At 38.2% G+C, this 27,560-nt stretch overlaps 1 protein-coding gene and 1 long non-coding RNA gene across 2 annotated transcripts in view; one reads left to right on the top strand and one right to left on the bottom strand.

Moving 5' to 3' along the window:
• LOC117676979 (zinc metalloproteinase-disintegrin-like MTP9) lies at nt 1–27,255 on the top strand. Its single transcript, XM_087875830.1, is given in 17 exon segments — nt 1–52; nt 3,129–3,232; nt 4,212–4,288; nt 4,971–5,049; nt 6,194–6,270; nt 7,330–7,525; nt 8,424–8,486; nt 8,959–9,030; nt 9,998–10,173; nt 12,022–12,106; nt 13,193–13,323; nt 14,876–15,053; nt 16,342–16,431; nt 17,866–18,061; nt 24,656–24,758; nt 26,505–26,625; nt 27,184–27,255. Coding segments are annotated over 17 exon segments (1,872 nt in total).
• Nucleotides 11,262–27,560, bottom strand: part of LOC132712359 (uncharacterized) — a 43,291-nt gene continuing 26,992 nt past the window's right edge. Inside the window, exon 4 of the long non-coding RNA XR_009623027.2 lies at nt 11,262–11,652. This is a non-coding gene — a long non-coding RNA (uncharacterized LOC132712359). The remainder of the gene's footprint in view (nt 11,653–27,560) is intronic.

The raw sequence follows: 27,560 nt of genomic DNA on the forward strand, positions 1-27,560 counted from the left end.
ATGTTCCAAGCTCTCTTGGTAACTATATGTTTAGCGGTTTTTCCATATCAAGGTAAGATGTTCTCTTTGGTTTCAGATTATTATTATTACTCAGATAATTATTCAGATTCTTACTGATAAAAGTCTATGGCACCCCCCCCCCCAAATTTCTATGGTTTTTCTTTTGATGCTTAACCAAAATTTCTTTCACTTCAGTTTCTACAGACTTGGCAAAAGAGTGCTTGCTCTCAAAGCTCACATTTGTTCTAAAGTTACATATATGGTTTTTTTGGTATTTGCTTAAATTTTGTCAAGCCTAAGAAAGAAAAGTCTTATTATCCCCAGAAGAAAAGCATTTTCATTTGGAGAAAAGGTTTTCCAATAATGTGAATAAAAGAAAGGATTAGAAGACTGAAGAGGACAGAGAGGCAGAGTTTGTGGCAAGAAAATTTCAGGAAGCAAAATGTTAAAGAAAAATAAAGAGCTTTCAGTTTTCATTTTCTTTCAATAGGTCAATTAGACATCCTGTAACTAAGCTAGGATAATATTCAGCCAAACAAAAGAAAATGCTATTGTTATTCCAAACAATCTTCCAACTGTATTCAAGGTAATATGATATTAACTTTTCTCAATGTTAGCTTTTAAATTATCTTAAATTATACCCCCCCCCTTTCCTTTTACTCTGCAGAAAACCAGGGAGGGTCCCTTCTGAAATGCTTCCCATGTTCTCATTCTTTCTGTGGGCTGAGATCCCTTTTACATGCCAGTTGACTGGTCTGTGGCTCTTCCTCCTGTCCCCCAAGTCATTCCCACATTTCATTACAAATCATGATACTCAATTGATTCAGATGGTTGCCCAAACACAAGTAAGGGTCAAAAGCTCACTGAGATAGCCTTGTGGGTTTTTTTTAAAGCAAGGAATGATGGGCATGTCCTTACCAGGAGAGCAGCTTTCAAAATTAGAATAATAATTTATGAAGAACAATATAATAAAGAAGAAAGGGAGATGGAAGGGAAATGGATGCTTTTTCTGTGCTCTGAGCAAGAGAGGAATAGTAACCTTGCTTGCTAGTAGGTGAAGTTGAACCCCTCCCATCTTTCTGGCACAGGTATAAATGGGTAGGTACATAGATGGGCATGAGGAAGATGTATTCTTCTACCTGTGGCTTCCTTTGGAAGATGCCCATCAATCTCAGAAGACACATTTCCAAGGCCAAATGCTAGTTATGCTTAGAATTCAGTCTTTCAGTATCAATTATGTAGGTGTTTGGCTAGCAGGTTTTCTCTCATGCCCTGTGGATATTGATATTTTAGTTTATTGTTTTGTTTCCAACTATAGTTTTGTTGCAACTATAAGCTTTATATACAACCTTACCCCCTCCCTTCCAATGGAATGGAATGGAATGGAATGGAATGGAATGGAATGGAATAGAATAGAATAGAATAGAATAGAATAGAATAGAATAGAATAGAATAGAATAGAATAGAATAGAATAAACTGGAAGGGACCTTGGAGGTCTTCTAGTCAAGCCCCCTGATCAAACAGGAGAACCTATACCTATAAGTGACTGTCTAGACTTTTCTTTAAAATATCCATATGATTTCTGGAACCAAGCTATTCCACAGGTTAATTGTCCTCACTGTTAGGAAGTTTCTCCTTAATTCCAAATTGCTTCTCTCCTTGATTAGCTTCCAACCATTGTTTCTTGTCCTGCCTTCTCTGTGCTTTGGAGAATAATTTAACCCTCTCTTCTTTGTGGCAGCCCCTCAAGTACTGAAATACTGCTATCATGTCACCCAAACCAGTGTCCAAAACTGGTTGCAGTATTCCAGGTGTGGTCTTCCTAGGGTTTTATAAAGTGGTACTAATACTTCACATGATCTTGATTCTATGCCTCTGTTTATATAACCCAGAATTGCATTAGCTTTTTTGACTGCAACTGCACGCTGCTGGCTCATTCTCAAGTGACCATCCACTAAAATTCCAAGGTCCCTCTCACAGTTACTGTTTTTGACCCAGATCTCACCTAATCTGTATTTATGCCTTTGATTTTTCCTGCCTAAATGTCAAACTTTGCTTTTTTTCCACATTGAAATTGATTTTGTTGGATAGGGCCCATTAATCTGTTAACAATTTTTGGTCTCAGTTGTGATCATACATCCTGGAGGACCTGTAGGTACAAAGCATGTTAAGAAACAAATAGCAGCTGACCATTGAATGTGCACATAGTAATCAACCCTAAATTCTTCCACTTTGGTCTAATTCTGAAATCATTCAATTTGATTATGTACATCAGAGGTGTCAAACTCAATTTCATTGAGGGCTGCATCAGGGCTGTTTTTGACTTCGGGGGGCCGAGTGGGCATGGCCAACTGGATGGGCATGGCCAGTTTGACGCAACTCCCCAAACTGCTGACATGTTTCCTGTTCACATTGTGTAGAAGAGGCCGATGCCACGCTGGCCTGATCTTTCCTCTTCGCCACTGGGTAGACCAGGCTGAAGCTATGCTGGCCTAATCTTTCTTTGCACTGGGTAGACCAGGACGGCCCTGCGGGCCAGATCTGACCACATCGCAGGCCGGATCGGGCCTGTGGGCCTTGAGTTTGACACCTCTGATGTACATGATAGGTCACCCAGTGATAACTATGATGCTATGGTCTATTTATGAATGTGAAAGAAAGGAAAGTCAACCAAAGCTTTAGGATGGCAGTGAAATAGCAGTTCAACTGAAAAGAATTCCTAATAAATTATATTTGCATAACAAGCTACGTTTACCCTAGCCTTTTGACTAATGGCTATACTAAACCATAATGTAGTATGGTTTACTGAATTGTGTGAATCAGACTATTGTGATTTACAGTTTCTCATGTTATCCTTATCACTCAGTACACAAACTTGCACATTCATTGAGATTTATTTATTTATTTATTATTTAGCAATGTCTCCAGTTAGTCTCCCATCTCTCAAGCATCATTCAGCAAATTGCATACCCAGAGAAAACCTGGATTTCTGTGCTGCGTTCCCCAGAAAAAGGTTCCATCCTTCATTGAGAACTGAATAACAAATTGAGTTGTGGATGTGAGAATGATAGAATAACACCCCGAAGTAAACCAAACCTTTCTTTTCTTTCTTTTTTTCCTTATGAAGGGAGCTCTATAATCCTGGAATCTGGGAATGTTAATGATTATGAAGTAGTGTATCCACAAAAAGTTCCTGCATTGCCCAAAGGAGTTCAGAATCCTGAGCAAGAGGTAAGAAAAAGACCTCTGTTTCATCAGCAAATTACTTCTTGTCAGCCAACAGAGCTTTTGGTATTCCTTTGCTTCCATCTAATGATTATCTGGATTTTTGCATTGCAATCTACATACCTCATTCATTCATTCATTCATTCATTCATTCATTCATTCATTCAACAAATTTATATGGATGACCAATTCACACAAAATTGAGGAGACTTCTGGCAACTTAGAACAGAATTTCCTAATATTAATAGGTTACTATAACTAATAAAGTGCTGGGAAACACCCAGCTGTATAGAGAAGAGGGAATTAGCCTTGACTCATTTCATAGCTGCAACAGATCCAGGACTGACATCCTCACCCACCCACCCACCCCCAGAAAGTTCCAATAGATTTTATCTATCTGTTCTGAAGAGAAGGGAAGCAGCCTAGGGAGATTCTGTATTATAGGCAGAATACAATAAAGTAGTTAGTTTAAACTTTACATGTGTGAATCTGGTTACTTCTGCCTAACATACATTTTCTATTACTAGGTGATTTTTTTTTCTTCCTTCCTTTTTATGTTCTTGGGTCACAACTGTAACGACTGTGAACCACGAGATATGAAATTATACATTCTAGCTTCCCAGAATGCATCATTTTGAAATATAAAAGTTGTGTTTCTAGTTGAAGATGGTATAGTGGTTACAGCCCAAGGTTAGGACTAAGAAGCAGATTCAAGTCCATCATTGGATGGCTAGTCAGTCTCTCTGTCTCTCTCCCAACTTCATTCACCAAGATGTTCAACTGGAGAATGAGATCTTGAACTGATGCAGGAAAGTTTAATTTAATTTAAGATTTTATAGTGCCCTTCAAGCACCAGATGGAATACTCTAAATCTAATAAGTAATTTGGCTGTAGCTCTCCATGTGACACAGGTGTAGCATTGTTAAGACAGTACACATTTTATTTGCCTATTTTTTAAATAAACCCTGAACTCTTTGCATTTCAGACCAAGTATGAAGACACAATGCAATATGAATTTCAAGTGAATGGAGAGCCAGTGGTCCTTCACCTAGAAAGAAATAAGTATGTTAACTCAGAAGTTCAGTTGGTGAACATGTTAATTGTGTTTACCCCTGAAGTGAGAATTTTTTATTTGTGCTTTCTATGGTACATTGCTGGACTATAACAATTTAGATAAAGTTGAACCATTCAAGGTTCATAACTGTCCATCACTTGAATTACCTTTCCTCCGTGCTTTGAAGACATTCCTATTCCAGCAGGCCGGCCTGGCCTAATTTTTTTCCCTTCTTTTAAATTTTTAAACTCAAATTTTAATTCGTTTTAAATTATTGGGAGTTTCTAATTGTCTCGGGCAAAAATTATTTAATTAGGTTTTAATCATGTTTTAACTTTCGTATTTATGTGTTTTATTTCGTGCCTGTTCACCGCCCTGAGTCCTTCGGGAGGAGAGCGGTATACAAATTTAATAAAATGAAATGAAAAAAATGAAACATCTTCTCCTGGTCAATCATACCACCTCTGAGCCTTGATGAAGAGAATTGCACAGCTTCCTTGGTGCAAATCTCTTTCCTTAGTATGCTCAGCACTCCTCTTAAATAGGCCTCCTCATGAGGTTGAAATACCTGCTCCTTTCCCTTGATACCAAAGAATACGCTAAAATAGAGTAGTTGTAGACTTATTATAACATTATCTCTGTCCTACTTAATTCCTGACATAGATATTCTCTTCTTTGCATTCTTTCCAGAGGACTTTTTTCAGAAGATTACAGTGAAACTCATTATTCCCCTGATGGCAGAGAAATCACAACAAGCCCTCCGGTTCAGGTAATATCCAGAGTGTCTTACTTTTAGGAAATAAATTGAGAGGAATATTTGAGCAGAATATTCCAAATATGTACGTACCAGACCAGCCTACTCAAACAAGAAAGACTGTATATGTATAAAGTATCTTATACCGAAATATTCATATAAGGATGTAAGGATTGTTAAACCCAGTTTGTTTTATTCATTGAATTAGTAGGGCAATGTTTCAATCAAATAGTTCTTTGCTATTGATTAAAAGCAAACATTTTGGGGAGTGAGTTTTACAAACAGATTTATTATGATAACATCAGGTTTATAAGATCTACCTTTTCGTTTTTAAACCAGATTACAGTGATAAATGCAAAATCATTTGTTCGTAATACTAAAAGTGAGAGAAATTCACTTTGCTCCTATACAGAAATTAATTTGATACCTCTCACATTAAAATGGCCCAGAACATGGCCCCACAGCACTAACATGCTTCATGAAGTCCTTGGCCCCTTCCCCCTAAATTGATCTAAAAGTACATCCTCTGTGTCCAAAAATTATCTACTTCTGGCTTAACATCTTCAAAGTTCATACAAATTGCTCCTACTTAGTGTGTGTAACAGAAATCTCCTGACTTTAATGTCTACATGGATTCTGCTTCCAGGTAATGCTAGGAATTATATCTCTGTGTATATTTCTGAAAGCTTTCATTGTGTGGGCTCAAGGAAATAACAAATAATTGGTATCATTAGTAACTGTGGAATTTTTCATACGGTATGGTAAGATGAATGTAGGACAATCATCAAGTCTGACAGTTCATTCAGCAAATCCAGTAGTTCATCACTAGAGTTGATCTCCAAGAAGACAAGGTTGGTGGAGAAAAAGGCTTGTAATTTCAACAGAACATTTTCTATTTGTGTGTTGGTTGTCTGCCCAAAAGTTCTTAGCATTTTACCATCAGGGGGCTCTCCCTGCAGTGTGACTTGTTTTTATGGATATTTGTGTTTATTCTATGTTCATTTTGGAACAATCAATACTAAGCAAATTTTCTGTCCTCCTGAATCAAAATGCCTTAATGTTTAATTGATGTGGTGGAATACATTGGAACTGCACTTCTGCTCATCAAATCACACTGTAAACAAGCTTTAACCAGTGTGGTCCTCTTGTCCCCGTACAGGATCACTGCTATTATCATGGTTACGTTCAGAATGATGCTGACTCAACTGCAGTCATCAGTGCATGTGACGGCTTGAAGTAAGATAGTCTCTTTTTTTTATTTATTTTATTAAGAATAAATAAAATGCTTTATTTGCTGCTTTCAAATGCTATTTGCTATTTTAAAATGCTTTAAAATAAAACATTTTAAATAAAATACTTTATTTGCTGCTCTTGGAGTTGTCATAACTCCAACTTAAAATGAAGGACATCAGTTTTTCATGCAAATTAGTTGGGTGTGACTTCTGCAGAATTTAGAAAGATTTTGGTTGAATACCAAGACGAGCTGCCGCCAGCCAGTAGAGACACTAGGGATCTAAATCAGGTCTGTCTAAAGGAGCTTCCAAACCCATGTCTCCTTTGTATCTAGCAGACTTTTCAATTCTACCCAGAAACAGTTTCTCGAGTCACTCTGCATACCTTCTCCAACCGGCTAGATATCCCAAAGATTCAGAAGGTCCTTATCATTAGTCAGATTCAACGTCCTCCCAACAGCTGCTATTAAAGAAGACACTAAAAGATCCCCTTTATACAGAGACTGTCTCCACGCAGTGGAGGAATAAATTAAATGATGGACATAACAGAATAACAACAGAATAATAAAGGAACAACAGAATGATAGAATAACAGAATTGGAAAGGACATTGGACATCTTCTAGTCCAACCTCCTGCTCAAGCACCTATATCATTCTGGAAAAAATGGCTGTCAATCTCTTGAAAGACAGAATCTTTCAAATAGTCTTGCATTTGAGTAGCTAGAAACTTTTCTTTTTAAAACCCTAGGAAATATACAGTATTGGATTCCATGCCAAACTATCTCCATACAAATACTGTACAGATATATTTCATGGTTGTATTGAGTATATGCAATCTCTTGCATTTTGATCATAGCTGTATCTTTGGGAAGCATGAGAAAGTGATATGGATTCTGTGGATAGAACACAGGGAATGTTGACTTGGATAGTTAAAAATGGCTCTCAGAACTTACTTGTTTCCTGGCAGACATTTCATTACCCAACTAGGTAACATCATCAGTGAACAATATTCTCTTCTATCAGTTATCCATCTCTGACCACCCTTTTCTACATTGTTTCACAGAGGACATTTCAAGCATCAAGGGGAGACATACCTTATTGAACCCTTGAAGCTTTCCGACAGTGAAGCCCATACAGTCTACAAAGCTGAAAATGTAGAAAAGGAGGATGAAATCCCCAAAACCTGTGGGGTAACCCAGTCAACTTGGGAATCGGATGAGCCCATCGAAAAGAGCTCTCAGTTAGTTGTTACTCCTGAAGTAAGTCTTATATTAAGGTTAGATATATTATGGTTAGAGAACAGGGATTCATTTACTTGTTTCTAAAATGTAAAGTAAAAGAGAAATTCTTTGGGGGGGTGATTGGATAGAATTCATAAGAGAGGAGATTCCATTTCTAAATTCTTTATCCTCAGCAAGTTGTGGTTATACATGTTATGTTTAATTGGTCCTTTATCTTCAATGTTCTAGTCTCATTATCTGGTCATGGTCACTTTATTCAAACTGGATCTTGTGCAGCAGAGTTAAGAAAGTATCTGTCAGAGAGAAAGTAGAGAAATTCTAGAATTGGCAATTTGGCTTTGTAGTTCCGTATGCTGAAAAAACATGAATACACTTTCCTAGGGAAAGAAGCAAGTAATACACCCTAACACATGCAGATCTTAATATAGGTGTACTTCCTGCCTAATCTGGGTATTCTAGTGGTGAAATCTAACAGTGGAAGGCAGGAGGGAAGGGCTCTTTCCCAGGGAAATAAGCGGCAGATCAGCAATGAATCATTTTAGGACTTCTCCCTAAAACTTTCACAGGATGTGTCCAATGGTTACACAGAGTATGCTTTAGTCTGGCAAGATTCCTGTCTATAGGAGAGCAGCAATAAAGAAACTACTCAGAGCAATTAACCATGTTGTTATTGTTGTTGTTCCTTGTGCCTGAGCAGTCTGAAACAATATTTCAGTAATCATTTTAAAATTACATTTTAAAAAAAGATATAAATCTTTGACCATTTCGAGTGAGTTCAGGGGGTCAAAATGTCTGATTGCCTCCCCTTACCTTGTCTTTGATGCATAGTGTGATATAATTGCAGGAAAGGTCTAGTTGGTTACACACAGGGGTGAAATGCATCTCTAAACAGCCTTTTGTTTATTGTTCTGTTTAGCAAAACGAATACTTGAAGGCCCCAAAATACATTGAGCTTTTGATAGTTGTGGACAATGTAATGGTAAGTATCCTGGATATCATTCCATTTTCTTTCTGCATTGAGTACAGCATTTTGTTTCTGCCTCTTTTAATATGGGTTTCTTTGAAACATTCCTGCACTATTTGTTTAGCCAAGTTGACAACACATGAAGAGTAAGATGTCTAGTGGAGAATGCTTATTTTACACTTCTCTAAACATGGTAATATGGCATCCAGTTTAGGAAAGCATCTCAGTAGGCTGACCAAAATTTTCTCCAACCAGGAGGAGAGCCCATGTATGCTGCTGAAAAGTTAATGATCTTAATATATGAATGGCACAAATGTAGATTAAAAGATCAGCACAAAAGAATTATTTGGACCGCTTGGATAAAAATATTTTTGTTTGAATCAGCAAATTTAACGATCTTTTCACAGATATGTTCTTTGTCTCTCTCCTTCACTCCCTTCTTCCTATAATTATGATTTCATCCTAACTTTTCTTTTCTTTTTTGTAGTACAGGAAATACACCGGCAATTTAACTGCTATAAGAACAAGAGTATATGAAATAGTCAACGATGTAAATGTGGTAAGAGGACATGGCAAAAATTATTTCACTTGTTGGATTTAAACTTCTCTCAGTCCCAACTCAGGTTTTCATTGTGTTCACACAACACATTTAACCAGGTAAAGAGAGGAGGAGGAGATGGACTTCTGTAACAATGCTAACTTTTGTGGCTTGGAGTGAGGCAAAACTAAGTCATTTGGCCAGCTAGTGATCCCACGTATAAGGTCATCCCAGAAAATGGGTTAGTTCAGTAACTAGGTTAATAAGCCTCTTATGTGAATACAACCACTGTGTTGGGAGGATGCAAATCCAAAAGTGTTGCAAGAATTCAATCAAAACTACACCTGTAGCTAGATTCTTTGAGGGCTGTGATTAATGGTTCTGAACTTGTACATTAGAAAGAGGTGGATAGAATTAGCCTACTCCAAGCTCAATTCTCCCTGAGAAGACACCTGGAGAGAGGAACTCAATTTGAGTTGGATTGTGATACCTAGGAGGAGATACACTCATATTCTAGTGTCCTATTAGCCTGGTTTACATTTTCACTGTTGATAATCAGTTAGAATCAGGGAGACAACAGGAAGATCCATGAGTCAAATCTCCCTTTAGTCCTCCTCCTCTTCTGTTCCTGATTACAGAGAATAATCACCTGGTTCTTTTTATCATTTTATTTATTTCTCCTGCTTAATATATTATTATTATTCCCCAATATATAGAGTCCTTGGTGCTATCTGAGCTTGGTGGTTTCCTTACAGACATTTCATTATCTGACTAAACAACTTATTTGAGTAAGCAAAGCAGCAAACTCAGAGAGCACTAAGGACTCCACAATTGAGTCCAGAGCTCCAGATATTTCTCTTCTATGGATGCCTAGACCTATTTTTTTACCTGCCCATAGAAGCCAATGTCAGTTGCTTTTTAATCTTCAAAAGTTTCTCAAGGTTTACCTGTACTTGAATTTCTGATTGTTGCCATGTCCCCCTGACAGATGTGCAGAGTTTTCAATATTCATGCAGCACTGACTCGCCTAGAAATTTGGTCCAACAAAGATAAGATTAAGGTGCAGTCAGCGCAGAATGTTACTTTGGATTTATTTGGAAGATGGAGAGAAACCGATTTACTCGCAAATCCAAACAGAAGAAATGATAATGCTCAGTTACTCACGTATGTCTCATTGTGGGGAAAGGGAGTGGGGGTGTCTGGGAGTGGAGGATTATGGGGAGGTTAGTGCTTGCACAGCTTCTACTCTATGCTATATACTTAAACCATATGTGAACTATTTTTCTTGGTCAAAGTCAACCACTTTTTTTTTTTTTTTTTGGTGGTGGTTGAGAGCTGGTTTCGAGAAGTCTTTGAATGATTGCAAGTCAAAAACTCAGCTTGATTTCCTTTCGCCTGGATTTAAAATTGAAACTCAAATGATTATCCTGCTATGCTTTGGCTGTACTTACACATGCATTTTTAATTCAATTAAGTAATGTTTTGGTTCCCAGTTTGCATCAATTAAATGAATGCTTTCATTACACAACAGATAAACGAAGAATAAAGTAAAATAATAAAATACCCAGATTATAAAATCTATTTATAGTGCTTAGCAATAGCATAGCTGAAGAGCCAACTTTGTCCAAAGATGCTTCCATAGTCATGTGGCTGGCATGATTAAATGCCAAAAGCACACGGAATGCTATTACTTTCCCACCAAAATGCTGCCTATCTATCTGCTTATGTTTGTCTGCTTTTGAATTGCTAGGTTGGCAGGAGCTGGAGCAACTAACGGGACCTCACTGTGTCAGGCAATATTTAGGTTTCAAACTGTCCACCTTCCAGGAAACAAGCCCAGTGTCTTAACTGCTCAGTTCCGCATCCCATCAGCCTATGTATTGTCATACAATTTCATGAGTGGGAAATTGACACGTTTATTGTCTTATAACTATAAGATATTAGGTAAATAACAATTGTGTTATTTACCCAATATCCTACCCAATAGGATACGTGCATAGCAAGTTGGTCTTATGAAATATGTTAAGGGCTAGATGAAAGGTAGTGTTCTGTCTCCGTCTCACACACGCACACAAACAGATAGCCAAGGGTTAAATAAAACTGGCGGACAACAAATTCTTTCGATAAGAGGATTGGCAGCAACCCAGTAGATGCTTGCCAAGAGCATAGAGGGAGGGGTTGTTCCTCCGACAGATAAACCCAAAAAGATACACACAGTTCAAGAATTGTCAAGTCCAGTCCGTTTTAAATCCAAGGCAGATAACATTGTTTCAAAGATACAATGTGACTCGCTAGTAGTTTGTTTTGTCCGTCACAGAGTCTGAATGGCCACCTCACCCCCTTTTATCCCCTGTGGGGTGTGGTCCAGTGACTCAGCTTAATCTCTGGCACGCCTCCTTTCCTGCTGCGTGCGCCTGTCTCTCCGACGCTGGCGTGGATCCAGCCAAGATTTATCTCCGTCACTGTCCAACTGCGAGGAGATACCTGGCTCCTGGCCAATCTCTTCTCCTTCGGGAGACACCTGAGGCATTGCCAGAGAGGAGGGTCCTGGAGAGGGAGGCCTGGCCAACTCCTCTCCTTCATGTTTGGAGCCTTCTCCCTCCGATAAGTCGGCCTCGGGGGTCAGAGTCACAACAGGCAGATCTAAGTACAAGGGAGAATATAAAAATATACCCAAAAAATCCATTTTATTTTTGCCACAGATGTTGATTTGACTTGTCATCCAATCACCTTTCCCAAACCCATCTAGTCTTTAATAACCCCACAACTAAATTGATAGACAAAACACCAACCAAATCACCATATAGTGAAAATGCATCCTGAATATTTTTCACAGATCTGCTTAGTTAAATGGCTTCTGAGACTGGAGCCTAAAATGAATTCTAACATTCTGAAAACTGGTAGTAACTGAGGGCGGGACGAGGGGTTTGCAAAAATCCATAGAGAGTTATGTATGTCATAATGTGCTTCTATCTTCTACAAATTTTATCCCCCTCCTGTTCTTTCTTATAGGGGCATTAACCTCAATGGACAAACTGTAGGATTTGGTTACGTGGGCAGCCTCTGCGAGCCAAGGAGTTCTGTAGCAATTGTTCAGGTGAGTAGAAAGTATACCTGTTACCTATTTGTACTCAAGTAAAAACTTATATACAGGCATATCTTCTTTACAAATAAAGTGTTTTCTTATTTTTGATCCAGGTCATTTTCATCCATATTTATTTGTGGATTTGACATCTCCAGGTCCTGCCTCAATTGATCCTATTTTGGCACAATGCATTCTAGACATGTTGTAGATGAGCTTTTTGTATATATCAGAAGGTGACAATATATTGTAATGTTTCTGGACCAGGAGGAGTCAAACTGTGCTCTAATTGGCAAATTAGCAGGTCAAATCAGGATATAATACTCCCAAATAATACTTCTGAATGATATTCTTAGCAAACCTAATGACAAACATGAATCACCCTTCTTTTCTTCCAAGAAATTTAGGATCTAATTGCATATGATTGAATTAATGTACATTGAGAAAATGAGAGAATACTAAATCTATTTAAAAAGAAAAAACTCCAGTATTTTAAAATCCTGCAAGAAAACCATATTAGTTACGGTGATGCTATGCATTTATTGAGAAACAGCAAACCTAGTTTTTTATTCATGTAGAAAGAATGGAGAAACATGGTAATAAAAAAAACTTAAATAACAATTCTGCTTTCTTAATAAGCAGAGTTAGGATCTGGGCAGTATGAAGTAATCCTAAACCTGTTTGCTCAAGAAGATCATTTTTATTCCAAAAAACCAACCCATTCTTAAGTCTTTTTAGGACTTCAGCTTTCAATATTCTGAAAATGCTAACTCGTACAAAAACCACTGAATATTTTTGAACTGAAGTTGCCTGTAAGTTTTAAATAAATGCAGACAGCAAATGGATGCAATAAGTTTTGATCTTCTCCTGTGCTGTAGCTTCTGGACTTTAAAGTTTTCTTTTCTGGATGTATTTGTGTATGTTCTGGAGTCTTGGTGGGCATACATGCATCCAGAAGATCTAGAGGAATTCTGAGATGGTATCCTCGACTCAAAATTTGTCACTTAGTCACCAGTTTTAGCCACTTAGTGCTAATAATAATTGGATTCATTTCAGTTTCTTGACGAACTAACAATTATCAAAGTATTCTTTTTTCTTCAGGATCATAGCAAAACAGCAAGTCTTGTTGCATCTACAATGGCCCATGAGTTGGGTCATAATCTGGGCATTAATCATGACACAGCTTCCTGTAATTGCCGTGCTAAATCATGCATTATGTCTCCGACACTAGGGTAAGGATTGAGGGACACTTTTAATGCCTTTCCAATTAAGTTATTGTTAAATACTTGAAATTAATTGTTAAATATTCTAAGGACTTCATCAAGAGGGAAAAAGGAAACAAAACAAATCGAAGGAATCTTCTCAGCAATGGTCTAGTCTAGTGCAAAACTCCCCATAACTCTTGTATAAGAGTTTTGTGTAGCCTCAGTGAGCATGCCACCTATTAATCAATTTCTGGTTTCTTCTGCTAAAGCCCTAGGACCGTGATGGTGAATGTATGGCACACGTGCCACGGGTGGCACGCGGAGCCATATCTGTGGGCACGTGAGCATTGCCTTAGCTCAGCTCCAGCACGCATGTGCATGCAGGCCAGCTGATTTTCGAGCCTCCCGGGCTCACCAGAAGTTGGGAAATGGGCCGTTTCTGGCCTCCGGGGAGGTGGGGAAGGCTTCTTTTCACCCTCCCCAGGCTCCAAGAAAGCCTCTAGAGTCTGGGGAGGGTGAAAAACGGATCGGCTGGGCCCACCATGCCATTGTGTGACAAAAGTGGGGGTCACACAGGGGGTTTGCATGCGGAGGGGGCAGGGGGCATTGAATTATGGGTGTGGGCACATGTGCACATGACCCCCCCCCCGCGCTACCCCCGCTTTTGGCACACGATATCAAAAAGGTTAGCCATCACGGCCCTAGGACTTCATTGTCTCATATTTCATGCAATGGCAATGAAGTCAGGAAGTATGCATAATGATTACTTTTTAATACTTCTAGACACTTCACGGTGTTTTGTACAGAAGACCTTGCTTAGAAAACAATGTTGGTCAATGAATGCCACCAAATGAGTCTGGTGTAACTTTGACCTTGAAAGAAGACCATCTTGTCTATTTAATGGCCACCAGCAGATTGTCTTTGTGTTCTTGTTTTCAGCCCCTAACTTGAGAGCCAATTATTGTATTCCTAATTATTTGTACTAACATTAGGAAGTTGTTTGGGTGGGCTTATGACACCATGTTTGCATGGTTTAAATATGCAGTTTCAGACATCGCTGATATTATGACCTTTTCAACATAAGAAATCAACAAGGAATACTTTAATGCAAATAGAGAGTTAGTATATTAGCCCTCTATTTGCCTCAAAGTATTCATTCATATAAAAACTACTACCCTTCCAAAAGAAGAAAAGAAAAACAGAATTCTACTGTTTTCCCTTCAATTACATTATTGTCCTTCCACAGAGAGGCTGACTGAACATGAAAAGGGAAGGCAGCCCACTCAAACACAAGAAATAGCTCAATCAGCTAATATCACATGGAGTTCTCATTGCAAATTTATTTTGTTAAAAAAAAGAAAAGAAAGTTGGTGGAAATAAAACTGAGGGAGCATAATCTGGGAGTAAGATCAAGGGGTACAAAGAGTTCTCTTAGCTATTTTGTTAGTTTTAGAGAAAAAAAAATCATTGTATTTCTTCATTAGCCATCCCTTTTCCATTGTATATGTTTTTGCAATGAATTCTGTTCCTACTCCAAATATGGATGATGTCATGGTCTTATTTTGGTTCATCTCTACAGATATGAACCTTCATACCAGTTCAGCTCTTGTAGTTATGATCAAAATCTGAGGTATTTTATTGATAAACGCCCACAATGCATTCTCAAGAAACCCTTGATCACAGATATTGTTGCACCTGCAGTTTGTGGAAATTATTTTGTGGAGGCGGGAGAAGAATGTGACTGTGGCTCTCCTCGGGTAAGTTATTTTTTAACCAACAAGAGTGATTTGAAAAATGTTCTCAAAAATGGGAATCCTTGAAAAATCATCTGGCTTTCTGAGTGGTTTGAGCCATCCAAGAGGTTGGTTTGTGAATGGCATAGGTCTGTGCCCTTTATGTACATGTATGTATGGAGTGGTTTCTTATATTTGGATAACCAGTTGTAAAGGAATAAAGAACTGGTATCTCACTACCATTTGGGGAAGACAGCATATTTTTAAAAATGGATATTTTACCTCTCCAATAAATTCCTTCCCTACTGAAAACCCCGATTTTGTTGACATGGCCACATTATCTGTCCCACTATTTTCTTTTTTTTCTTCTTTTTTTTAAAAAAATTGATTTATATGCCGCCCTTCTCCGGAGACTCAGGGCAGCTTACAGTGCGTTAAGCAATAGCCTTCATACTTTTGTATATTTTATACAAAGTCAGCTTATTGGCCCCACAAACTGGGTCCTCATTTTACCTACCTTTGAAAGGATGGAAGGCTGAGTCAACCTTGAACCTGGCAAGATTCGAACTTACTTTAATTGCAGACAGCTGGTGTTAAATTACAGTGCCTTTGTCTGCAGAGCTATCCAGGCTCTTGAGCTGCTTCCTCCCAGAACGTATCATCTTTAATCTATGCTCTGATCACAAATAATATTTTTATAAGAACAGTAATTTAGTGAAGATTACAAATGTAGTGTAGATACAAATGTAATGGTTTATAAGGATGTCCTTGAGACATAAAAGGAAGAGGAAAAGTCTACTCAATGGTCACGTAAGAAGTAGATTAGCCTGCAGAAGCCATGGCGTATGGCAAACATCTCAAGAGGAACAACCTCCAACTCATTCTCTTGGTTGATAAAGATGAGGGCATAGAAATATACTTTCAGTATTGAAAGATTCTGCTACTGTAACCTTACAATAAAGGTAGTGTTAATATTTATGGTGGGTGCTTCTTCTCTGGACTACCTCAAAGGCCGGCACGAAGAGTAGAAAATCCCTCATGAATAAGAAAGAAATGGGGGCTTTAGGTTATGTGGGCTTCATAATTGGGAGATGAGGATATTTTTATTTGCTTTATTCTTTTCACATAGGAAATATGCCATCATCCGTTTGCAACAACAAACCATTTGTGCATTTGCTAACATGAACCCATAAGAGGGAACATATCACAGAAATATCTTTTTCCTTGGCAATTTCCCTCTTCAAAATAGACCAATTAAAAAAAGACCAGGCCGAAAAGTCTATGACATCATTTGATATGTTTTGGATTTCAGAATTGTCAAAATGCCTGCTGTAATGCTACAACTTGCAAACTGCAACCTGGAGCACAGTGTGAATCTGGAGAGTGTTGCGAGCAATGCAGAGTAAGACTTGTTTATTTTTAACACCAAGAGAGATTTTACCCTACTCCATACTAGCCATATAAAAATGTAATATCTCTTGGCTGTTTACAATGATCAAAACATTTTAACCTATTCCTATCCCCTCTTCCGGTTTATTTGACCCTTATGAACAAATCCATAGGGAGGATAATTTAAACAAATTTCATCCTTGCCTCAATCTAAACTTCACTCTTTTGGCATGTTAAGTCCCGTCTGTGAAAATAATATATTTGTTCTTTGACTGAGTTTGCATGATAGCCCAATTTAAATATTTGGGACAATCTCAATGTTTGAGATTGATGCCCTAACTCAGCTTCCTGACTTTCTGGAAGATTCTAAGACAGGGGTGCCAAACTGATGGTCTGCAGGCTGGATGTGTCATGTACAGCCCACATACACCACAGCTCTGCAAATGGGAAAAATGTTGTGAAACGTCACATGATGGCAATGTGATGCAGCGAGTTGATACCCTAAGAGGTCTCTGGTAATGCTGTGACATTTTTCTCTCTGAGACTTTTAGGAGGGAAATCAGTGCTTCTTCCCATGTAAAGAAATAAAAATATATCATAAGAAGTACAGCAACCTCTCCTACGCGAGCTGCACTGGCTCCCGGTGGTCTTCCGGGTGCGCTTCAAGGTTTTGGTTACCACCTTTAAAGCGCTCCATGGCTTAGGGCCTGGTTATTTACGGGACCGCCTACTACCACCAATAGCCTCCCACCGGCCAGTACGCTCTCATAGAGAGGGACTCCTCCGGGTGCCGTCAGCCAAACAGTGTCGACTGGCGGCCCCTAGGGGGAGAGCCTTCTCTGTGGGGGCACCTACCATCTGGAATGAGCTCCCCCCGGAGATACAGGGGATCCCGGATCTGCGCTCCTTCCGCCGTGCTGTGAAGACCTTTTTATTCCATCAAGCGGGCTTGGCCTGATCTCTTCCCTTTTTAAATACGCAAATTTTAATCTGTTTTTAAATTATTGGGGCATTTTAATTTGTCTGGGCCAAATAATTTAATTCGATTTTATCGGGTTTTTAAATTTTGTGTATTTATGTATTTTATTGTTGGCTGTTCACCGCCCTGAGTCCTTCGGGAGTAGGGCGGTATACAAAATAAACCTAAACCTAAACCTAATTAACTTTTGGCTGCTTTTTCATGGAAGCCCAATTGATTTTCACCTTATGGCTAGCCAACAGGTTGAATTCGTGTTTCAGGAATTGAGCTTTTCATGACGATCATTTTCTCATAAAAATAAGACAGAGTGGGACTTCTAGGCACTACACACAATTGCAACAGGGCAGGGATGCCTTGCTTAGTAATCCGCATGGCAGATGAAGAGAAAATGTTGTGTTGTGAATCATGATTTGGCTCCTTGATCCCTAAAGAGTCATATCTGTAAGTATTTTTCATTCTCACCTACAGTTTAAGGGAGCAGGAGCAGTGTGCCGGGGAGCAAGGGATGACTGTGACTTGGCTGAACACTGCACTGGCCAATCTGCTGAGTGTCCCACGGATCTTTTCCAGAGGAATGGACTACCATGCCAAAACAACCAAGGTTACTGCTACAATGGGACATGTCCCATCTTGACAAAGCAATGTATTGCTCTCATGGGGCCAGGTAAGTCAACCTTAGGATTTCAGAATAGTTTTATTGTAAAAGACTAAGACAGTCATTGCATTAATCAAATATTTTCTATGTTGAATCCATAGTAAATCATCATTACATTTCTGTTCTATAACAGTTAGAAGGAGCCGGGGGGGGGGGGTCTTCTACTCCAACTCCCTGCTCAAGTAGCAAACCTTATGCCATTTCCCATCTCTTCTTAAAAAATCTCCAGTGTTGGAGCACCTACAACTTCTGAGGGTTTTGTACAGATGGAAAATGTTTTCAAGATGAAGTTCTTTCTCTGGAGGCTTTAGAGCCAAGTCCTCCAGATCTTTTGGTTTAAAGCTCCAGTCATCCCTAGAGAACATGGCCAATGGTCCAAGATGATGGCAGTTGTAGTCAAGAAATCTGGAAAGACTGACTTTGGGGAAAGGATGCTTTTGTGGGTTGTGGATACATTCCCAAATTGGACAAAGATCTGAGCCAATCTCAATGAGAGATAACGTCAATTGATTGTGGGACTGTGTGCTAAGAATATTCAAACCCCAAGGTTGAAATTTTCTTTACATTTGGCACAATAACTGAAGAAACAGATGTTAGGGATGTGATTCTTGTCACTGATCACTCCTTTCAGACTATTTACAACATTTTCAGCGTGGTTTTATGTTGAAAAAGGAAACTGAAAAAAAGCTCCCTTTTTCACATAAGGTAGATAGTGTTTAGTAAACAGGCAGATTTATCTTGGCCATAGATCAGTGGTGCAGTGAGGCTTTGCATATAGAAAGCCCAAACACAGGTTTAATTAAAAGTGTCAGAATTAACAGAATAACTGAATTGCAAGGAACCTTGGAGGTCTTCTAGCCCAATCCCCTGATCAAGCAGGAAACTGTATACGATTTCCAATCTCTTCTTTAAAAACATCCAGTCTTGGAGCATCCACACTTTCTGAAGATAAGCCATACCTGATTAATTTTTCTGTCAGAAAGTTTCTCCTTATTTGTAGGTTGGTTTGCTCTTTGATTAGTTTCCATTCATTGGTCTTGTTCTCTCTTCAGGTGTTTGGAAAATAGCTTGATCCCCTCGTCTTTGTGGCAGTCCCTCAAATATTGGAACGTTACTATCATGTCACTTCTAGTCCTTCTTTTCGTTAAAATAGACATATTCTAGTTTGTGCCACTGTTCTTCATATGTTTTAGCCTCCAATCTCCTAATCATATTTGATGCTTTCCTCTGTATTCTTTCTAGAATCTCAACATCTTTTTTTTCTTTTTTTATTTTAAAAAACAAACCTTATTGAATTTAAAAATTTTAAAATACAAAATTATACACTTTTTCTCAATCGTAAAATTGCATATACAATACACAACTCCACCGACAAACTAAATATATGTACCTATGTGTACATACTGTATATACATACGTACATAAACAGTAATTTATTCCTTGTTCTATCTACCTTACGGTGCTTATTTGCTACCTTAGATTTTTCCTAAATTTAGTCTTTACCCTTTTTTCCTTTGATTTACCCACTTATACCATCTATTCCATACTTCAAAATATTTTGAGTCTTCCTTGTCTTTTAATTTTAAGGTTAATTTATCCATTTCTGCACATGCATAAATTTTTTGAATTATCTCCTGGTCTGTTGGCAATCGATCTGTTTTCCATAGTTGTGCTAGTACCAATCTTGCCGCCGTAATTATGTGTAATGTTAAGTATTTTATGTCCTGTCTGATGTTCCTTTTGATCATGCCTAATAAGAAAATTTCTGGTTCTAATTCAATTTCTTGATCTGTTATTTCTACTATCCATGTTTTTATTCTCCTCCAATATTTCTTGACTTCCGGGCAAAGCCACCATGAGTGGAAGAAAGTACCCTGAGCTTGTTTACATTTCCAACAAGCCGAATTTATGTTCGGGTACATTTTTGCTAATCTCGAAGGAGCCAGATACCACCTATACTACATTTTATAGTGATTCTCCTTATATCCTACTGATTTTGTCATACTGTAATTGTTTTCCCAAGCCCTTTCCCATTCTTCTACCTGTATACTGTGCCCAATGTTCCTTGCCCAAGCTATCATCTGTCCTTTAACCAATTCTTCTGCCAAATCGAATTCTAGTAGGTATTTGTAGATTTTTGAAATTATTTTTTCTTCTTTTGATTCTAATAATTTGTCTAATCGGATTTGTTTCAACATCTTTTTTATATGGTGGCAAACAAAATTGGATGCAATATTCTAAGTGTGGTCTTGCCAAAGCATTATAAACTTTTACTAACACTTCACATAATCTTGATTTTATCCCTCTGTTCTTGTAGCCTAGGACTGTATTGGATTTTTGGCAGTTGCAGCACACTGCTGGTGCATATATAAGTGGTTGTCCACTAGGACTCCAAGATCCCTCTTACAGTATTGAGCCAGTATTGAGCCAGATATCACCTATTCTGTATTTGTAATTTGGTTTTTCTTGCCTACTTATGGAACTTTTTTTTACCTTTTTTCACAATTTTTTTTTTATTGAAAAGGTTTTCAAATACAAATTTTTCCCCCTTTTTCCCCCCCCTCCCCCCTCCCTAACCCCCCCTCCCCACCCTCCCCCCCTGTGACTTCTTCGTAACAAAAAAAAACCCTAATTCATAACAGATTACTTACTCCCTCCTCAAAATACTGACCTTTACTTACTAAAAGTATTATAAATCCCCCTTTATCCATACATTTCAGAAAAGAAGAAGAGAAAAAAAACAAAAAAAAAACAAACACATTATACTATAACTATTATAAAATAACTTCTAATTTAGCATAATAGTGTTTTATATCTATACATTATTGCAACAATTCAAAACCACCTTCCACTTTAAAACTATACGATAAGTCCTACTTTAATAACATTTCAAAGCGGGCTCCCCATAAAATCTAATTTAACATTTATTCCACTCTATCCATTTCCTCCACTCCCCTAAATGTATCACTTAAAAATCCCTTTTCTTAAACTAATCAGTCTGTAGCTAGCTTATTCACCCACTGTCTTACAAACTTACCATACACAACAATTCTTGATATCTTTAATTCACTGCCCACACTACTTAAAAATATATATATATATATATTCCATTATATCTAAATAAAAAAAGAAAAGACAATAACTTTAAATTTATAGTCCATATAATATCTTCTTGAAGTCTTTCCACTGGATTGTTAAAACCAACATCCATAATAGGGTAACATAGCTTGCTGATGCAACAGTTTATTCAAGATCTCCAATCATATCTGCCCCCATCAGTAGTAAACATCTTCTTATATATATAAAAGTAAAAACAACCACCCGAGTGACATTATAATTATATTCCATATAATAATAATTGTGGGTTTCATCAGGATTATTAATTTCCATCATCGTATTGGGTAACAACCCGATCTTCTGCATGTCCCAATGTGATTCTCTTGCCTTATAATTCAAGATAATTATAATATATTTATCAACACAAAAAGAAGTTTCAAAGTAGATAATTCAAAACCATCAATTTGAGGCTCTTTCCATGTCCCAAAATTACGGCAATGCAGAGATCTGCCACTATCCTCAGGATGATATTGACCAATATGTCGCCTCCTCTATGTTTTCACATAATCATTCATATTTTAAAATCACTGGCTTCACTGTTGCTTGGGTTAGAAATTTCTATTTTTGTACAACCTATTTCTTTTTTTGTTTTCTTTTTGTGGGTTTGACTTCCATCCTAATTTTTTGTGTCTCGCATTTCTTTTTTATCCCTTGTATATCCTCTAATTGGTTTCCATGCTTGTCCTTGCCTTGATAAGTCATCACATTAAAATCAAATGGCACTTCTCTCAAATTTGTAGATAATCCAGCTGGGGTATCCGATAAATCCAAAGGCAATTTATCTGGTACAGTCTCTGTCTTTAGTTCCAGCTCCTTCTGCTTATCCTGTATTATATCTGAAGACATTAAATTCATTTTCAACCTATTTTGATAAAATTCTTCCGCTCTTTCAACAGTATTTAACTGGTATCTTTCTCCTTGATATCTCAATATAATACCAACTGGGACGTCCCACCGGAATTGAATATTTCTCCTTTTTAACTCAGACACCAGAAAGCCAAATTTCTTCCTTTCCATTAATATCTTAGGTGGGAGTTCCTTGTAAATCCAAATCTTTCTTCCATACAATTGCAAATTAGAATTGAAGGAATTTTGCACAATTTTATTCCTAATTTCTTTATCTGAAAAATAGATTACCACATCTCTAGGCAATTGCCTTTGCTTGGCAGTCCAGGAGTTTATTCGATAAGCTCTGTCAATCCTACAAAACACTTCCTCAGGTTGAATCTTTAAAATCCCAGCTAGAAATTCAGAAGATATTTTCCTTAAGTCATCTCTGTTATTTTCCTGCAAACCTCTAAGTCTTATTGCATATTCTGTGAAATTATATTGTATCTTTAGAACCTCTTTTTCAATCCTCTGTTGCAGATTTTCTACATTACCAGACTTTTGGTCAGCATCCATTTTAAATTTTTCTTCTGAACTATAATCCTGAATATTTAACAAATCATTTTCAATTTTTTGAATTCTATTGTCCAATTTATCTTGAATTTCATCCATTTTTGACTCTAGTAAATTAGTATTTGTATCCAACCGAATCATGAATTCTGACACTTTTAAAAATTTTTGCTGCAAAAAGTCAAACTTGGATTTCACCAATTCCTTAGTTTCCTGCTTAAATTTTTCAAGTTGCTGATTCACAATCTCATCCCTTCTTTCAATCTCCTCTAAGAGAAATTCTATTATATTAAAATCAGGTTTCTGGGACTGAAGAGTTAAAACTTGTTCCTTTAAATTCTTAGTGGGGGAATCCCCCCCACCTATTTGTTTGTCTGACTTCACAAGCCTCAGTGCCATGTTTCCGCCTAAGCAGGCTTTGTTAGAAGAAAAAAAAAAAAAAGAAAAACAAGACAAAAGACTTCCAGCCAGCAACAATCAGGCCTCCAGGGGAAAAAGAGAAAAACAAAAACAGGAGCGGAGTTTTGTCTACAAATGTAGCCAGTGGTATTTATTCCGCTACATTGTAATAATAAAAAACGGAAGAACTTTCCCTCTCAAACTCTTCTCCAGCCGCGGCAGACGCCATTTTAAAAAAAAACTTTTTTCCTCTTTCTCTTCCTCTATTCTCTTAAGTAATTTTTAAAAGATAAGTAAAATACTTGCGCTTCAGTATTACAGGTCCAGCTCACATTTTCTTTGAGTAATCTGTCAAATTCGCAGGCTTGCTTTTGACGCCTGGCTCTGCATTAGCAGAGGTCTCCCAAAGCCCGGAGCAGCGGCTGGGGATATGGGGCATCTCATCCGCTCCATCCCAAAAGTAAAAGAAAAACTTTTGGGACTCTGCAGAGAGTTCTACCCACCCCTGCCGGCTCTATCTCCGTTTCCTCATGGGAACGGAGTTTTTTCGAGCCGCCGTTCCGTTGTGAAGGCGGCTCTGACAGGCAATGGAAGCTGACGATCCCAAAGGAACGTCTGGCGGCGGCCAGCAGCAAACAGGAAGTCACCTTTTTTTCACAATTGAATTTATTTTGTTAAACAGAGTCGAGTGTTGGACTCTCTCGACATCCTTCTAGATCTTAAGCCCATCTTCTGGAGTCATGGCCATTCCTGGCCAGCATGATATTATCTGTAAATTTTATGAGTTCCCCTTCTACCCCCTTGTCCAAATTATTTATGAAGGGTCAGATGGCATTTAATGGTGAATCGCAAATCAGAACATTATTCCACTTGCATAATCAATCCATCCATTGGATTTATGGAGGATTTGATTTAGAAAATAAATGGACACTTGCTGGATTATTTCCATTGCTTTGAAAATGGAAATCTCAGTTCAAACAAAGAAATCTTTATTTTGGTCAGTTAAATAGCATAATATCTCAATCTTTTGCAAGTGGTCCAGCTACTTGTGGTCAAAAAGGCTTATGCCCAGGAATTGACAGGCCTAAAACCAAGCATGACACATGATGATTCTGAGTTCTTTCTTCTTTCTCTCCTGTAGACAAAATCTTGCCGGACTAAGGACTCTACTGTCTGCATCTACAATACACTCTGTAAACTATTAGGGAGGAGCTCTCTTCACCCTCTTTTTCTCACACATAATATCTGGGGGGGATTGCCTCTTATTTCTCTGGACTGCACCCCTTCCCACCCAGGGATCCCCCTCCTCACTACATTCCAGCACAGGAATTTTGTACAATTGTGTTAAAGGTGGAAAATGAAGAATGAGCACACAGAGGAATGAAGCTGGATTCAGATTCCCCTCCAGCCATTAATTTTCTGCATGGTCTTCTGCAAGTGGCATAAAAGTGGCTTCAGCTTTCGTGTCCATAAAATGGAATAAGCAAGTTTATTGTAACACTGTATGAGATAGAGAATGCTTCAAGCATAATGAGGATGAGTAATGGGGTATAAAATAAAATGGGTTACAAGTAACTAAATATTAAGTAAATTGTTTGGAATTCCTCTGAGATTTCTTGAAACGTTCTTTATCCTGCTGGCATGTTACACCCTCAGATATTTGTCTTGATTCCTCACTCTCTTTTACAGATAAAAAGGTGGCTCCAGATATATGTTTTGATAATAACCTGGGCAGGAATAATTATGGCTACTGCAGACAGGAACAAGGTGTAAACATTCCATGTGATCCACAGTAAGCAATCTAAATTGTTTCCTTCTATGATGATGATATAATATAAGCATAATAAGAAATATTTTAGGGTCTACCTCTGCGGGAATATGATTCTGTCATCTGGCTAAAACAATAGAAATGTGAGTCAGTTCCTGAACAGCCAATTTTCCTTTGTTTTCCATCATGGGTTACAAGGTGGAACAAAAGTAGGGTATAAAAGGATAGAACTTTTTGCCATGAGGATAGAACTGCCTTTTAAAAGATGGTGTCAGAAAGGACAGATAGTTCTTGACCTACAACCATTCGTTTAATGACTTCCAAGAAGTCACTTACAACTGGCCCTTGCATTTGCGACCTTCTAGCCAGCTTCCAATAAATCAAAGTCAATGGGGGAAGTCAGATTTCCTTAACAAACATGTGATTCATTTAACAATTGTAGTGATTCATTCAGCAACCATGGCAAAAAGATCATAAAATTGGGTGCAGCTCACTTACCAGATGCCTTGATTAAAAATGGAAATTCTTCACACATTTGTGGACGTAAGCCAAGGACTACGCTATAATCAGCCTTTCTCTTTGGGCTGACATCACCCAGCTTGTTTACCCTGCATATTACTGAATAAACCTTGGTTGGTGAGTTTATGAATTGCATTTAGTCATAAATTGCAATTTGGAAATCACAATGGCTAAATTTGCACCACATGTTGAACCCAACTAAACTTTTAGTGATGTGTATAAATCCAGACTCTGCTTTTAGCTCTTACACAAACACACAGATCCCTGTGCCATTGTTTCTTGTTAAAACAAGGGAACCTCTTATTTTAGACATCCCTATTTCTATCTTTATTGCTCTTTACTCTCATATTTTTTATTAGATTGAAATGGAATAATAGCTATTTTTCAGGGCAATTTCCCTCTCTAATGTTTAGTGCATGTGCCTCAATCTTTGGATTTCAACTCCCATCATCCCCTGTCATCCACTGATCAGAGCTTATGAGAATTTTAGGCTAGAAATCTGAGCAAACTTCTGGTACTCCATTTCTCATTAAACAAAAACACATAAAGGTTAACCCAAGGTCAAGATTGTTAACACAGTCACTCATACCCTGGTCCCAGATGGACTACTGCATAGGGCTACCCTTGGAAGCTACAACTGGTATAAAAGGCAATGATGCTGACAGTCCTGGAGGCCCCTGGCAGATGGCAGATGTGACACCACTGTTACACAAGCTGCACAGGTTGCCAGTTTGCTTCTGGGCCCAATTCAAGCAGTTGGTCATTACCTTTAAAGCCCTTTATGACATGGGCCCAAGATATCAGTGGAACTGCCTTACCTTGTTGGGACTGACCTGCCCCAGTCCTTCAGTGGAAAGGGCCTGCTTCAGATTCTGTCAGCCAAAGACTTTTGGCTGGCGAGGTGCAGGAGAAAACCCTTTTCTGCCTGGCAATATTTTCTTGTCAGAGGTGAGATCTGCCCCCAGAATTCTGGCCTCCAAGAACAGCCTATAAACCTGGTTCTGCCCCTTGCCCTGGGTCCCCAACATGGGCCTGCTATGGTGTTGGTGGCTGACCGGGAAGAGGCGATTCTCACCCCCAGGCTGCCCATCATCTTGGTTTTTAATTTTTTAACTTTTGTTCTAATTATACTTGGTTTTAGCAATTTCTAACTTTTTATTATATTGTAAGTCACCCAAGATATAAGCAAAGGAACAACCTCTCATTACACTGTTCTTTTTAATTAGAATGAATTTACTGTTTCCTTTTCAGGGATGTAAAGTGTGGCAAGTTATTCTGCATATCAGGTTCAGGTGGAAAAAAGATTACATGCACATACATCAATTCACCCGAGGGAATGGTTGATCCTGGAACAAAATGTGGAGATGGAAAGGTTAGTAAAAGATTACCTCTAATCTATGTGCTCTGATTCCAAAGGTTGATCACTAAAAATGTCCCAATGGATCTTGCTGAAAGCTGGTTTAGATTTTCCACACTACAGTGAATCTACATATTCTTATTTTGTTCTTTCTTCAAACAACAACCACAACAAATGAGGTGAATGCCAGGGCTGTTTCTTTCTTCTAAGAACAAAATGCCTGGCCTTCTCAGAGCCTTGTGCTTCTCCCTTGCAGCACTTTCTCAACAGACTGTCAAGAGACAGTCCTTTCTCGTCACTTGTAGGTTTCTCCATAGGGAAGGTGGCATAGAGAAATGAGAAAATCAGGACAGACCGGTTGTGGCCCAAAGGTCTACAGTTCAATGAAGCCACTTAGAAGTGCTGAAGCGGTTCCAAAAGCTTATCTTAAAGGATCAGGAATCACTTCCCCCTGTCTTTTTATACAATGTAGAACCTGAAAGAAATTTGGATTAGTTCTAAGGAGCGACAGAGTTTAGTTGTGTAGGAAAATGCTGTCTTACTCTATTGATAATCTCTAACTTTGACTTTCAGGTCTGCATCAACAGGCGCTGTGTTAATGTGCAAACAGCCTACTGATCAACCACTGGCTTCTCTCAAATTTGATTTTGGAGAGCCTTCTTCAAAGACTATTTGTTTGGAAATGCAATTTATTTTATTTGAGACGACATCGAAACCTGACAGAAGGCTTCCTTCAAGTCCAAAGAGACCCATCTGTCTTTATCCTACTAGTAAATCACGCTTAGCTCCCAGGTGGCATTTAAAATTTGCAATGTTTCTTTTCCATATTTAATCTGATTATCTTTTGCTATAATCAAACCTTTTACCTGCCACAAAGTTCCATGGCCATGTACAACACCAAAGGTTTATTTGCTGACAAGAAAAAAAAAAAAAGGCCATTTTACCATTTG

The sequence above is a fragment of the Pantherophis guttatus genome, chromosome 9 (genome assembly GCF_059756535.1).
Source record: "Pantherophis guttatus breed Tessera chromosome 9, ASM5975653v1, whole genome shotgun sequence".
In the NCBI taxonomy this organism is placed as follows: Eukaryota; Metazoa; Chordata; class Lepidosauria; order Squamata; family Colubridae; genus Pantherophis; species Pantherophis guttatus.